This window comes from Platalea leucorodia (genome assembly GCF_965183815.1).
Source record: "Platalea leucorodia genome assembly, chromosome: Z".
Lineage (NCBI taxonomy): Eukaryota > Metazoa > Chordata > Aves > Pelecaniformes > Threskiornithidae > Platalea > Platalea leucorodia.
The window spans coordinates 10,731,434-10,747,699 of NC_138858.1; the positions used below are offsets into that span (position 1 = coordinate 10,731,434).

General features: G+C 43.6%; 1 protein-coding gene across 1 annotated transcript in view; it reads left to right on the forward strand.

The window, feature by feature from the left end:
• The window catches only part of DNAI1 (dynein axonemal intermediate chain 1), a gene marked incomplete at both ends in the record, with an annotated part of 149,341 nt that overhangs the window by 63,595 nt on the left and 69,480 nt on the right, over positions 1-16,266 (forward strand). The window contains one exon of the mRNA XM_082335571.1: positions 6,759-7,006. Coding sequence (XP_082191697.1) covers positions 6,759-7,006 — 248 coding nt within the window. The remainder of the gene's footprint in view (positions 1-6,758; positions 7,007-16,266) is intronic.

Consider the following 16,266-nt stretch of genomic DNA (forward strand, 5'->3'; position numbering starts at 1 on the left):
CCATTCGCCCCATTCCTGTCTGCTTCTGAGCCTCTGCTCTCACACGTGCTGACAAACAGCGCGTTGTTCCAGGCATTTCCTAAATCTCTCAGTTTTGTTGGCCCAGTTGACTGTGGTCTCTCTTGTATTACTTTGCCAGATTGTATTTTAGAGTAAGATGCAAACATACCTGACAGCTCGTTTTCTTAAAGGCTGTTTGCATCTGTGTTTCTGAGGTGTGTGTCTCACCCCTAAAGTGCGGAGCACACAGCAGTTACTAGGACTGCGACATGGCCTCAGGGCATGTATAAATTACAGCTTGCCTTGTCACTTGCCAATTCTGTCTTTTCTAAAATGTCCAAAAGACTTAGTAATATGGGTTTTTTCCCTATCCTATCGAAACTGCAAGTTCTGTGTTTCCTAAACAGAGCCTGAGCTAATAACATTAACTTCATCGGGGTACCAGGAATTAGTCCAGCAGCTGGTGAAAGGTGTCAAGCAGAATGTTAAATTTGACATTCAAACATCTGAATCAGCATAAACCAAAATAATCTACGATTTGCCTCGACTGCACTGACGGGCTTGCTCAGAGCTTGCAAATCTTGCAGTGTCCACACTGCTAACTGGAGGGTGCGTATTTCCCTGGGATGGGGAGTGCCGGTGCTCGCTGAAGGTTCAGCCCAGCCCAGGTGGTCTCAACAGGGGGGTTCAACTTCCACTGACAAATGTCAGAAAATAAACGCCAGTGGGGTTATCACCTGAGACAGTGTCTCAGAGGGAGTGCTGTCGGGATCCGTGGTTGTTTTCATTGGTCCTCTGAATGGAAATATAAACTCAGAGCAGATGAAATGTGTGACTGATGAAAAGGCAGGTGGAGTTGTAAATCATGCTGGGAACAGGGCTGTCGTACAGAGTGATTAATCTTGTGGTAAACTGGAATTATTCAAACCAAATGCATTTTAATGCAGCCAAATATAACATTATACCTCTCTAAACAAGGAGGAGTGCTGTGTTTTGCAAGGCAGCAACTCAAGAAAAAGAAAAAAAAAAAAAAAAGGCTTTTGTGGACAAGCAATAAATTTGAGTTCCCAGTGTGATATCTTGGAAAGGAGGGTGAACATGATCCTGGAGTGCAAACAGGGAGTCCTGAGTGGCAGCAGAGATATGATTTGAGCATTAGTGAGACTGATACTGGAATATTATGTTTAGTTCTGGAGCCAACATTTTTCAACGCATGCAGAAAAACTGTAGATAGTGCAGTAAAGGGCCCCAAGTTGATTCGAGAGTTGGAGAAGATGCCCTAAAGGTGGAGAGAGGACAATATCCAGTTGAAATTTGTACTGCAAGTGGATTTTGTCTGGCCCTAGCACAAGTCCTAGCCATGTGATGTCCCCCACATATCTGTGGAAAGTTTCTTAATATTCAACTCTTCTCCACGTCTGTTGAGAAGTGGCTTTCTCTTTGCAGCTGTGAAGGCAGCGCCTTTGACTGCTTTGACTGTGGCAAAGCTCAAGTTGGCTCCCAGCTTTTTGCTGAGCAGGCCTCTCGATGCAAGGCTGGTGAAAATAAATGGGTTGAGTTCAGGCTGTGAAGGTTATCAAAGGTATGCTGAAAGGTGACTAGTGCTAAGTTTTAGAGTATCTCAATGAAGAGAAAGCACCAGATATGAAAGACGTCTTTCATCCAATCAAGATAGGTGTAGTGAGAATTAACAGTGGGAAGCCAGAGAAGTCAAATGAGGAGTTAGGTGCAGCTTTTTAATCACTCAAAGCAATTAAACATTGAAACAAACTGCAAAATGAAACAGTGGCTTCTCTGTCTCTTGAGATCTTCAAATGAATTATGCATGTACTAGCCAAAACCAAGTTATTGGGCTCAAAACATGGTATACCAGTAACATTTGTGAGCTGCAAAACAGAGGAGCCCAGGCTTTCTGGCCTTGAGCTACGAAGTAAAGAATTCTCAAAACATTTTCTTTTCTGGGAAGGGACTGTTTTGAAAGTTCAGTGTTAGTCTTCTCCCTGCCCACAGCGTGGTTCACAGCGATATCCATAGCGATTAGGTTTTGTATCAACACAGCAATATACTTGTGTACTTCTGGGCATTTTAGGGAATAGGAACAGAATGGGCATCAGCGATCCCAGTTTAAATTTCTCAGGGATCCTGGGATGGAGCCACCTCGAGCAGAGCCCTGTGAAGTCCCAGTTCTTCTCCCAGTTCTTCCAGCTTGCTGTAGTGCCTTTGTCAGTCCCCTCCAGTGCCCTTTCTCATTCCCTTGGCTGTAAAAAGGAGTGCTGCGGATACAGGCTGAAAGCACTTTGAAGTGCTATAAAACTTCCAGTTATTATTGTTAGTCCTCAAGAGCCTTTGAAAACACATGCAGCACATGCCCAAACTCTCTGAGCTCCTTGGAAAGATTTGTTCTTTCCCGATTTTTCTGAACTACTGGCATACAGTTAAGCTCGAAGTGCCAGCCGTTTCCTTTCTTACAGCACACCCATTCTGTGACCGCAGCAAAGCGTGGAGTTGGCAGAGCTATTTAAATAAGCCAGGAGAGTCTTGCTGAAGCAGCGCAAGCTCACCCAGCATGTTTCGCAGCAGATTAGATTAGCCTGTGCTCAGTGCCATGCTGCACAGGTTTTGCTCACTGATAGAAAAAAAAAAAAAGCATTGAGAATTCATTAATTTATGACTTGCTCAGTCATCTGTCTGTGCCACGCAGGCTGTAGCACAGGCAAATTCTTAGGCTGTGCTCAGGGTTTTGTAGACCTGGGTAATAATAATAATTTGCTGGAAGAAATTTGCTGGCCTGCAAATAACCTTTTTTTGTCCTCTACGCTTTAAATATCTGAAAGGCAAGTAAACAGCTGAGCCTTTTCTTTGGGTACCAAAATTTTTGTCTTTGAAACTGATCTCTTCTTCCCAGAGGAGGTCGCCTAACTGAGTGTAAAGCACAGCCAGCCTCTTCCCTTGCCTTCTCCGAAATCCAGGCCTAAAGGATAGAGCCCCAGCCAGCAAGCTCATCAAAGCATGGGCATATCTAGGAAAGGAGCGTAGATGTGCTTGTGCAGCTGTGATGCTCAGAAACAAGCAGCTGTTCACAACAGTGCTTCTCCATCTTGCTTCTTTTTTTAGATGGGCTGTTGGAGGAGAAAGGACAGATTTTAAGCAGCAGTGGTTTCTTTTAGCATGGTGATTTCTTGGTCCGAGTCATATCAGCAAGACAGCTGGCAGACTTGATTTATAGAAAGCCATGTGTTGCAGGATCTAAGATTAAAGTCTGCAGTGTTTTGGATTTTAAATCCTCCAAAGAGCAGGTTATTTGCCAGTTTATCACGCAAGAAACTGTAGCGCTGGCTTCTTGTGTAGTAAAATATGTACTTTGACTCGTGACCATGGAGGGTCCCCACACTGAAATTTGCTGTGTGAATGCAGGATCTGCCCCAAGCATTGTAGATTCTAACTTGAGGATACTGTTGTGCTGAGCATACCGGTTCAGCCTCTAAGCATTTTGGAGGAAATGGAGGAAAACCATGCGTGTCTCATGGTTTTTTTGGTGAACCAAAGGGGAAAGATGCAAATAAAACAAATTTCTGTCCAGCAAACAAAATATTTAGATCTGATATTGAACATTTGCTGATTCTTTTAAATTCAGCTAAGGAAAAATATAAATGAAAAATCTGTTAAAACAGACACTTAGTAAGCATCAGAATGATTTAGATGCTTTTCAGATCTTTGTTTTGCATGAACTATTTGGTGATACTATGATTATATTCTGAGGTACTTTGCTACCACTAAATTTGTGTTTTTCTGAAAATGGTTTGGGTTGAATCTGTCCAGTTTTAAATGCAAATGCAGATGAATATTTCAGACAGTGGTAATAGTTGGTTTGAAACCTATTTCTGATTGCATGTGATGCTTACGAGCTCAGTTCTCCAGGTTGAGACCAGTAATCATGCTATCATCTGCATCTTTCATTATCAAAACTTCTCTTCCCACATACACTTGTTATGTGCCAGGGTCTGAAATTTAGCCTCCACTCGGGTGAACACTGAGGATCCTCATGACATGCAACTCTTTCTCATTACAGCAAGAGTCTGTTCACTCTCCTCTTCTTGCTGTGCTGTCTTGTGTCCTCCTGTAAAGTAGGAGAACTCCTGCTGGCACTGATTGCCAGAATAACTGTCTGATATCTCTAGTGTCTCCAGCCCTTGGATCTCAGCAAAAGATCCAGTTTGCACTTGGTGGGTCTGCATGGGGCAGATACTCCCTGCTCTTCCAGTGCATGCTGGTGCATTCATCTGGTGCAGAGCGGCTGTCTCAGATCTGCAGCTGCTGCTTTCACCGCCAGCAGTGGTGCAGCCATTTTCATCTCTCGGGTGTGCACCCTCTGCTTTGCTGTGTGCTCGGTGGTCTTTTAGCATTGTTTCAGTGAGCTACCTGAATCCTGAGAGACCGACTACACAGGATTTGGGGCACACTGCAGTGCTCTGCTAGTTTTTACTGAAAAACACAAACCTTTCTCTTGAAAAGGCCATGCTTTAAAGCTATACCACAGATACACTGCTGTGGGTATGTCCTGTACCTACCATTCCGGAACATTGAATATCACTAATGAAATAAGCCCCTTTTTTCTTCATTTATTAAAGAACATGTTGGTATGTCACAGTTTAGTACTCTGGGTGAGAATTCACCCTTCATTGAAATGGATTTATATGCCTGCTCTCAGAAGGTTATTGTTTACTGGGATTTATGTGCCATGCTTCAGTGTTAATTGTGGATTATTCTCATCACTTTGCCTTTCATCAGAAATAGGCTGTACTTTAGCAATCATAAAATCCAGACTTACGTGCAGTATTCACACATCTGTGATTTAACCCACATCCGCAATATTTCGTAACATAGAGGAGATAATGAGTAGGATTCAGCTCTTGGATTAAGACGGGTTGAACAGTCAGTAGAGGGCTGGCTGTTACAGTCAGTGGAGCCCAGAGAGTTAATCAGCAGACCTAATATAGGGATCTTCTTTAAGGTGAGTTTTCTGCACTCAGTGAAGTGGATTGATTGATCTCTACTGACAGTAGCAGGAGCTTAGACTCTGAGCTCATAGACAGACAGCCACACGTAGACCTGCATTTGAGTGTCCTAATCTGCAAACTGAACCCCGTATTTCACTTTGCCAGAGCTTCTTCCCAAGACTTTGCTTTTCCACGGCCTTCCCAAGTGTTTTTGCTCCTGAGGAGAGGAGGGATTTATTCTTATCATGGCTGGACCTCAACTTAATACCAGTTCAATGACATTACTTGGCTAAGAACAAAGACATTTCTGTGAATTCAAAGGACAGGGCAAATCTGTGATGGAGAAAGCAAGTTCACTTCCTTTTCAGCTAGAATTCTAGGAATAAGCTTCCCCCTTTTCCAGAAACATACGTTAAAAATATTATTTGGGTTCAGCTATGCTTAAAGTAACGTCAGTATTGGAATCTCACCTTTCTGCAAAATAAGGAAGCCATTTCCCCTGCCTGGCCCCAATGTACAGAGACCTGTGAAAACAGAATATTTCCACAATCCAAATACAAAGCAGCAGTAATAATTTTGTTGATGTGTGAGATTCTTTAGTGGTTCCTTGAATGTTCTCTATGTCGCCCTGATAAATTTGAGGTAAACAATGTCTGCACCTGCATGCGGATTTGGGATCAACTTGCCACCAAGGAGAGTTCTCTGAAGTTAGTGTTACCACTGGGGTACACATATACCAGGTCCTTATCCTGCAGACTGGTCAAAATGTTAAGAAATGTAGGAAGCACTTTTAAAAGGAGGTGACTGTTCTGGAAATAGGACGTGTAGTAGGTAGTTGAAGCACAGAAAGCAGTAAATTTGTTTCCCATATACTGTGTGCCCGGGGGCATTTGACGGTAAGAAAAAGTGCTTGGAGAGATGGCTAGGATACTCTCAGAGATAGCATTGTTTTCATAGATTAGAAAAGTTCCTTCTTGGCTTGTGGAGAGCTTATCTACATCAACAGCTTTTCTTCCCCTTTAAAAGAATTTGGAAGTTGGTTTTTTTAGATGAGCAAAAAAACTGAGAATTGCAGAGACGGTCAGGACATGATAAAAAAAAAAACACAAAAGAAAGATGGTCCTATTGAGAATAGGGACAGCTAATTTCAGGCAGTGCAAAGGGAAGGTGAAAGTAAATAGAAAAGAAAATGGAAAGTCGTGGCAAAAAAAGAGCTTTTGTGCCAAGCAAGGAGGAGATGTTGGACATAAGCAGAAAATAAAGCTGTAGTGACTTGTGTTCGTACAGTTATGTGTAATGGCCATGGATATGATGCTTTACAGATACTTCAATTAAATGCTTTTCTTTGAAGAAACAATGGAGGCTGTAATATCAAATATTGCCAATACAGAAATTGAAATGCCACTATCCTTGGTTCAGCCTGCATGTCTGCAATGTTAGTGAAATCCTAGCCCAAAAAATGAAGTGCCGTACTTTTCCTCCAAGGCTTCTTAAGTCTCTCTCGTAGAAAAAAACTGCCCAAACAGTAGTTTTTCTGCATAAGCATGTTGTCCCCACGTCCTGGGGATGACATATCAATGGAGGAAAGGGTGTTCAGAGGTAGGCACACCAACATGACCATTTGGTCCTGTGACTGATGTCCTTCCCACATGACTTTGCATTCAGGTGGGTTTTAGGCATAGGTGAGTTCTGTCAGATTGTACATTGCAATAGTAGAGGATCTTGGAAACTGATTTAACAGCAAAGCTCCTCCTTGTCTAGATGACTTCATGAAGCAGGGCCAGGGCATGCTCCTGCTCTACACCATGAAGAACCCCTCCTTCCCAGAGTATGTCTTCAGCAGTGAGAGTGGCATCATGTGCCTGGACTTCCATAATGACTACCCCTACCTCATCGCAGTGGGCTTCTATGATGGCAATGTGGCCATCTACAACCTGAAGAAGGCAACCTCCCAGCCCAGCTACAAGAGTAGTGCTAAGTCAGGAAAGCACACAGAGCCAGTGTGGCAGGTAAGGGTGCTTTTCCTTTCCTCTAACTGGGCTTTTAATTGGGCTAGTTTTGGCACAGCAGGAAAAGTGCTGTATGGGAAGAGGTATTGGTTTAATACATGCATTAGCGATTGATTATTAAGTTGTATTCCAAGCTAATTTTGAAATATGCAGAAAGGCAAAGCAATTGCATGAATCCTTGGTCCTCAACAGAAACTAAACATGTGAGCAAAAGTTTGCTATAAACAATTATTTCTTCTTAGTCTTCATTACTATAAATGACTTCTGTTTGGGGAGAAACTGATCTCCTCTGTATATACCAGCATGCAATGCTATTTATGTTCCAGATACAAAATCACAGGGCAGCAAGTGATTAGGAGTGTATAAAGCGCGTATATGAGCCCTAAAAGAGAGTTCTGCTGGGCACAATAAAGTTGGGGCAGCTGCCTGTGGAATTGGCTGCCGCTGGGATTCAAGACATACTATCTTGTGGTTGACCTTGAAGTATTATAGTGAATTAAGAATTGCGATGTGCAGGTAATGCTCTTAAAGTAATGCCACTCTGGCATCTGTCACAAATAGTCACCAGATGGATGATATTGTGAAGGACTGGGGTGAATATGTTGCTACATCCAGCTAACTTTATAGTTATGTCTACAATGTAATCTGAGTTAAGATTGGAGCATTGAAAGGTATATGCGCTTCTGATCTTGTTTATAGCAGTAAAAGTGTGGCAGCACATACTTCAACATGGTCTTTATGAGCTTGTTGAGGTGCAGGGGTGTGTATCTGGTTTGCTAGCCTGGGCTACAGGTGTTGCTGCCGTTAACTATTGCTGTCACCTCATTTAGGCTGCTTAATACAATCATATGTCTAGGCACACGGTCAATGTTCCTTGTACTTTGGCACATGCCATCCATGGATTGTCCCCCAGCCATGGCTCCTTGTTATTGCATCTTCCAATAAAATTCCAAGAAATCAAGAGATCCTGATGGGACTGCAGATGAATGTGGAATATGCCAAGAGCAAGACTGGTGCTTGCTATAAACAGAGAGGTTATGCAAATGTAACATTTCAGAGAAGACCTGAATTTCATATTTGCTGCTTGTCTGTCCAAAGCTTTTCCTTTAGCAAACATTTTTAGCTCTTCTTACAGGTTAACATGGTACCCCAGCCATGGGTTGTTACCGTAATACAATGTGTCAGGCGCACACACACACACATGCAGAGAACTCCAAGCTTCTCACATTGCCATTTAGGCTTCCAGTAAAAAAGCCTTGCAAAATAGTATGTCCTATGTTCAGCTTTTATTGGCCCTGCTGTGGCATGCTATGGGAGGTCAACAGTTGTTACTGCACGCTATAGATGCCAGAATCCCAGATCATTTGTGCCCCAGGTGATATTGGGAAGGACAGAGTATGCTTAAGGGGTGTTACTAGCGGCCTCATCCCTACAGACCAGGAGCAGGTACATTCAGCAGTAGAAGCAGTCTGTAGAGGGTTTTTAGAGGTAGGTTTATATGTACCACTTGGCAGCAATGTGGATCAGAGGTGGAAAAAAATCTTTAGGCACTCTAGAACTCATGATACCTCATGGATATGGGTAGATGTGGGTATGAGTAGCCTCTACTTCCTGCTCATTTGTTTTATGTCCAAAGGTTGAGTGCTGAGAATCATTATTCTTAGTTTTCTTCTGCAATAAAGTACCATTATTTTTAGTAAACTTTATAGGTTTTGACTTGCTGCGAAACTAGTGAGCAAGGGTAGTAATAAGGTGATTGCACAGCAATCAGGAGAAGAGGTTGTACCTCTGTTGGAAAGATCTGAACTATAGGCATTTGTCAATATCGGCCAAAAGGTTTAGAAACGGTTTTCTCTCCATTTGATGGGAGGAAAAGGGGCATGAAGGACTATCTGTTAAGTTGAGACAATGGCTTGTTATTCCTCACTCAGCATTAAGTGGTTCTAGAAAGTGATGCCTTGTTTCTCATATTTAGTTCAAACATGCTCTATTCTCCTCCAGCAACATCCCAACTAGTCTGAAGCCTGGTCTTTGTCTAGACCACCCTGTGCAGTCCTCACTTTTGTAGAGATTGCAAGCCCATGACTTTGAAGACCAATTAGAAAAGTAACAAAGTTCTCCCAAACAATTAAGAGCCTTTGTTCTCTGGGCTGCCTGACTCCTTCCTTCCTTTTGAAACAAAACAGACCTTTCACAATGGGAGCAAAATGGGAAGTGAGTAAAGCAGGCTGACAGCTCATTTTTGTGCCATTTCATCTTCAGTGACATAGTAGTATCTCAGTAAGTTTGCATAAAACAAAGCTGATGTAACATAGCCCATTATTAACAGCAAAATACAATAATATAAATTTTCTAATTCTGTTACCTCTGAATGAATTTTTCTGCCTGATACCACCCCCCATAGTTTTAAAGAGCATAGCAATGGCTTCTTATAGATTTGGCAATTGTCTTACATGTATTAAGTGCTAATGCATTGTAAATAATGGAAAATTCTGGGTTGTTTTAAATTACACACTTCTAATTCCTTACTACCAATTGATTAAGATCCAAAGCCAGAAAGGACTAAACACATGCATAGACATGTGAATGCATATGTATGCAGTGCAATGTGGCTAATACACCACCAAAACCTTGGGTCTTACAGGAACATAGAACTAGAAATGGTCTTCCAGGTCAGTAAATTCAGGCCTCTGCCTTTGGCTGTGAACACCATCTTAAAAGGAGTCAGCTCCTGGGAAACTCTGTCAAACCTGTCATGTTCTGCTAGGCAAAAGCCTAAACCCCGCTTTAATCAAAATAATGCTCCAAACAGTCCACAAAATCCTCAAACTCCCATCATCTCCAGCACCAAGTACTCTTAGAAAGCAAGTCGCTGGACAGGGTATCTGTTTGAGCCAGGGGCTCAGTCTCAGGGCTTGATTAATGAGTGGCCAAAGTGGGACAACTTGACTAGACTTTGGCACCCAGAGAGCAGTCTCATCTGGGGAGAAGTGGCACCCTGCTGGGACGGGGCTCTGAGCATAGAGCCTCTCCCTTTACCAGCCTTTGAGCTTTGGTCTTACTTTCTCCCTTCTTTTTAAAAAAGGTGATGATTAGGGTTTATTTACAACTGAGAAGAGTGCTTTTTTTCGTACCTTTCCTCACTGCGTTATACTAAATATTTACATTTTGAAGGGTTTGGAAGCTGGAGCAGATCAGAAACGGGCTGACAACTGAAATTATCTGCTGTGTCAACATTTGTTTCTGCTGTTCCATCTCCATCCTAAAACACATCCCATTGAACAGATTTGTTTCCACTGTGTGCTTCCAGTTCACTTTCACATCAGACCAAAAGGACGTTATTTCTGCTTGCTGCTGGGACTCGTGCAGAGCCAATACTGCTGCAGAGGGTTGGAAATATTTTTTTTTACTTGCTCACCATCAGCATTACTGACTAAATTCCCACTGCAGAGTGTCGACCCTAAGGTCTGCAAAGGGAATGTTTCTTTTGGCTGTGCTTAGCTGAGCTGCGCAGGCTTGCCCATGTGCACAGCATGGTTTGGAATTGCTATGGAGAGATCACTAGTTAGAAAAGCAACTTGGTTCATTGTTAATTTACTGAAGCTGATCTGGCCTCCCTGAGGAGCTGATACCATGGAGCTTCAGATGGCATCCTGAAAGAATTATTTTCTGCCTTATATTCATGCATGGGAGGAGAAAGGGCTGGCCACTGCTTGCTAATTCTTCACCAAATGCCATTCAGGTTATATGTGACGCTCGTGGTTAGGACAAAAAGGACAAGGCAAGACCATAATAGCCTGCAAACTGCCGAAGGAAACTAGAGGGAGTGTCAGCTTGCGGAATAGTTTCCCAGTAGAACTTGTGGAAGTCCCATCTCAAATGTAAGCCAGATAAAACACACCTGAGACTGGCTTGCTGGAGTTTGCCCTGTAATTGTGTGATCCCTTCTCCATCTCTACTTTCTACGTTCTAATCTAAGTTCTTAAATAAGTCTACACTGAATCTTAACGTTTCATGAAGCCTCCCCAGACTTACTGAGGTCTTGTTTTGCTGATGGAAGTAAACGAGTTCAGTTACAGAATCGCTTTAAAGTCAGCATGACCTGCTGTTCTCCACCCCACTCTGTGCTGCTGGGCACAGCTCCACAGAAAAAGGCCTTTCCAGGAAGCTGATTGTATTCTCTGCACTTAGGAGAAGAAAAAGCATTTTTTTCATAATCCACTGTCACACTAGCACATTGTTTTGTTTCTGATGACGGGCAGTCTCCTAAATCTGTCATCTGCAGTCAGACAAACAGATTTTGCAGCTCGCATTGCCTCTGAGATGTTACTGCTTCACATAATATTTTGTTCCTTTGGCTTCAGGCAAACAGAGAGTTTGATGCAAAGGAAATAAAAGAAAAAGAAAAGACAGAAGGTTGCTATCAAGGTCAGAATAAAGATCAGCTGCCTCAGAACAGGCTCAATGCTCTTCCTGTTGCCTTCACTGCTAAGGAACACAAAATAGGTGTTTGCTGGTGGTAGTTCAGTGAAAAAACCTCATTCAACTCTGTGAGGATACAGTTAAGGGATAACTCTAAAGGAGAAACAGAAATTTGGAGAAGAAAGGAGAGCAACAGAGACCTGAAACCAAGGAGGCTGGGCCCGAGATAGGGATGAGGAACATCAGGATGCGAGCTGGCATGTGAGAGAATGTAGCCTGAAGGGATAACAGAGCAGAAACCTGATGGTGAAGATCATTTACCACAAAACCTCTAGGGTAACACAAGCAAACTGCATCTCTCACACTGGGTCAGGGCAATGTCTGCACAGAGGACCTTCCTCTCCAGCTCTAGCTTTCTCCTACTTCTTTGCTGCTACCAGCCCTGCCTTGCATACCTGGCCCAGTGCAAACAGGGCAAAAATCTAATTAACCTCTGATGTCCCAAGAATAAAGGAGGACACTGTATCCTCACCAGAGAGGTCACTTCAGTCATTCAGCACATGCACAGAAGTAGAGAATCATAGAATCGTTTAGGTTGGAAAAGACCTTTAAGATCATCAAGTCCAACCGTTAACCCAGCATTGCCAAGTCCACCACAAAACCATGTCCCTAAGCACCACATCTACATGTCTTTTAAACACCTCCAGGGATGGAGACTCAACCACTTCCCTGGGCAGCCTGTTCCAATGCTTGGTAACCCTTTCAGTGAAGACGTTTTTCCTAATATCCAACCTAAACCTCCCTTGGTGCAGCTTGAGGCCATTTCCTCTCGTCCTATCACTTGTTACTTGGGAGAAGAGACCGACCCCCACCTTGCTACAACCTCCTTTCAGGAGCTGGGTGAAGAAGAGTGGGAAGAGCATCCATGGGCCAGCCAGGGTGCATTTGGGGCTCCAGATACCTCAATCTGTCAGAGGCTTCCTTGTTGCAGCAGTCCTTAACTGCAGCCCTGCTCCCTACATTGAACTCTGTGTCCACTAACAGGCTGTGGCAGCAGCAGCAGCTGCACCGGTCTGTCAAGGACCAGACATTGCACTCCTTGCTGCAGCACCGTGAGGCATTTAGTGGCTGACAAACTTCTGTCCTGTGTTTGCTCACTTGCAAGGTAAGTGTCCAAATGCTTCTTCCTAAGTATCTTTGACAATAATGAACAAAACCCCTGATCTTTTAACTTCGATGTTGTATTTTTTGAGATGGTATCAGACTGTACCTTCTGGAGATTCAGTTTCTGTAGCTGGTTATTTTTAAATTGTGCCCTGGGTGTGGATTCTTGTGGGTTAGAAATTCTCTTGCAAAGCATCCTTTGCAGATCATGTAATGTTTGTCTGAAAAGGAGCTTTTTCTGCTTTGATGCTGCTTTTCCCTCTGTACTTCATACAGATGCTGAACTTACTTTCTGCCTTCTGCTCTCACTGCTGCTTGCTAAATAGATTCTCCTCTAGTGCTGTATTGTTCTTCTCCCTCCTCTTTTACTTAAGATCCAAACTATCTTATTGTGGGTTTTCAGGTTGCTTATTTCTTTTCTGGTGTCTGCAAGAAAAGTATAAGTAATTTTCTTTTCCTGTTAGTTGTACTGGTGCTAGTTTGTGGAGAAAACTTCATTTATAAAATTTAAGAGTCCCTGAAGGCCTTGGGATGTTGGAAAATGTTAGCCTGAGGTTTAAAAGGGCAGAGAAGTTGTAATGCATTTGTTTGGTTGCTTGGATCTTTGAATCCTGTTCTATTGCTTTATAGCAGTCACAAAAGTTAACTAAATATTTAATAGGAATCAGGAAACTATGTTGCATCTTAGTGGAAAAAATGTATTTCTTTGCTGGCCTATAAAATCTTACTGCTGATTGCTGGATCTTCAAAATAGGTGTAGAAAGTATATGGACTGGATAGGTCTTAATGGCACTGATGCAGCCTGTGAAACAACAGAGTGCTTCTCTGAAGAGGACGAAATAGAGATAAGAAAGCCACAAGGGCAGAGCTAGAGGCAAGCTGGGGAGGGATGGTGCCAGCAAGGTCACGCAGATACATCGCGAGATGTGGGGAGCCAGAGCTGACCGCAGCTCCCACCCTTCTCTGCCCCCGGTGCCACGGTGAGCTGCCACAGCTCGCTGCAATATCCAGGACCCTCAGCACCCGGCAGGCCCCGGGGCCGGCTCTCGCCATCCCTGCTGCAAGCCCGCTCGATCCTGTGATGATGGGAACTTTCTGTCAGGCACATTACAGATGCTTCTCTGATTTAGCAGCATCAGACAGCTTGGGGATTTGGATGCGAGCCTGCCTGCCGCGTGTATCTGCTTTCCCTGCACACGGAGCAGGGAACCTCATATTTTGTCTGTAAATTGGAAATCCTGCTCGATGAGCATGGTCAGAATTGAAACCAAGAGCTATGAATTGCAATTGGCTAAATACCCCTGAGCTTTTCTGGCCGCTGGCACCCATTCCTCAGCTGCATGCTGTGTCTGACACGGGAACACGGCCACTGACGGGACAAACAGGTGACAGTCTAATGTCTGGTTCCTCGCTCCTTGGCTGTTAACATACCAGCCTAATAAATACAGTGGGAAGTGCTGTGAGGGGAATAAGCAAGCAGATTCCTGGTGAAACGCTGTACAAAGCAGCGCATCCGAATCCCAGCAGGAAGAAAACAAACTGAAAGTAGGGCCAGCTTTATCCAGTGCTATTTATAACTGAGCTCTGCTTCCTCCAGATAAATCTGAGTCTCTGAAGAATGAGTGATGCACAAGCTCCAGGCTGGGCCTTTGCGCTGTATCAGTGGCACTCCCATGGCCGTGCTCTCTGCTCAGCTCAGTGCTGAGTCCCTCCCAGTATTGCCAAACGTGCTCTTTGGTAGGACAGGTTTTGCTACCCTTTTTCTGCACCCCAAATTTGTGGGTGATGTGTGAACACACTGATGCGGTGGGCCTGATTCTTTGCTCCTGCCTGCTGATCTTCAGCCCTTGAGCTCATTGGTGCTCAAGAGATGGTGCCTGGGGCTGTGAGTCCCAGGAAGATGCCATCAAGGTGGAGCGCACATGATCTAGCAGTGTGTGGGAGAGAATTGATTTTCAGAAGATAAATGTTTATGGGGCTAAATATGATATGGGAGTTTATTTTACAGTGTGTCCTCATTGCTGGTGAACACATCTAACTGTTTTACCTCAGCTGTCAGGAAGCTTTCAAGGATTTTGGAGGAGAAAACCCAAGGAACGCTTGCAATAAAGCTTGCAAGTAGCCATATGCTGCTAGAATGAGAGAAGGTGTTTGTAAATATTTTAGATGGGAAGCTCCTGCTATTGCCTGTAGCAGGGGCAACGATCTTCCACCGGACAAGCCTGGTATTTGCCTGGAACCTGCTTCTTGGGCATGAGGCTGGCTGATGGCCTGCGATCAAGGGCTGCTCCAGGAGCACCCAGGCATTGCTGTGCTGTGTCTTCTGTTCCAGGATGTTTTGAGATGCTTTTGGTTATCATAGCATTAGGCTGAAGAGTTGTCCCTCTTGGATCTTTGCTTGGTGAGATACAGCCCTGCCAAGCTGGCTGCCTTGGATGCTGCCTAACTTCTTTGTAGATGAAGCAGCTGCCTTCATTTCCATACCTATCTACTGTTACCAAGCCTGTCAGCCACCCTGACCCTCCTAACCAGCATGTTTGTTATCAGGAAAGCTGTATTACACAAAAAGACAGTAGGTAGAGTCAGGAGACATATGAGTAAATCCCTGCTTCTGCTTCAGATGGGATGGAAGGGAGTACCTTAGGTCAGAGTTGCTCATTAAAGATGTAAGAGAGATGAAGGAAGCCCAGACTGACTGGAAGGCATTGGGATCTTTGAACATTTTGACATTCATCAGCTGTCTAAACCATTTCCTCTCTAATGCAAATAGTACGGCCAAGTATTTAAATATTACTGGCTCAGCTTTAGGAAGAGTTAGTCCTCGCAGACCTTTTCTCTTTAATGACTTCTGTCATGGGGGCAAGTTTACTTCCTAAGCACATTGAGCTGATCCATTCTGTCTTGTTGCACGATTTTACAGTAAAAAGTCAACGAATTTTTCTACAAAGGACAGAATAGCACTGAGAACCCTCCTTCGCTTAGCAGCTCCCTTATCTGCAGATTACTGTCATAGCTGAAACATTTGCATTTAAAAGAAAACCCAGATTTTAAGATAGGAACATTTTTCAATGAATTTATTTTTAAGTTTTTATATATATATATGTAAATCAAAGTAATTTTTATTTATATCTCTCCATCAGCTTTTACTCACACTCAAAAGACTTGTCTGCTATACAAAGCAGTCTCATCTATTGCAGTGAATGAAGCAGTCACAGTGTGGTTGAACATGACATGCAGTAAACTCGTGAGAGGTGAGACTGAATTTAAAATCAGACTGAACCTTCCTATCTGGAACTGGGGAACTGTTCGTGGATCACAGAAATGAGAACTGGCAGGGGCCTTGAGAGTGTCCTCTTCTTCCCATCATGCCATCACAGATGTCGTGATAGCATTCCTGAACTGCTTTCTTCAAAATGAGATTGAGCATGCTAGCTGTCTTCACCAGTAGTGACAGACTGGAGTCGTTACCTGCTATGTCTTACATGGTACACACCTCTTAATGCATGTGAAAATGATTTCTGTAATTCCCCCATGTCCCCAGCAGTATCAGTTTGCTGATTGCTGCACCAGCCTCTGATCCTTTTCTGCACTACTGCCACTTAGCCAGAAATTCCTAATTTCTACTTGTTTATCTGCTTTCCTCCTCCTGTCTCTGTCCCTCTGCACTTGTCTTT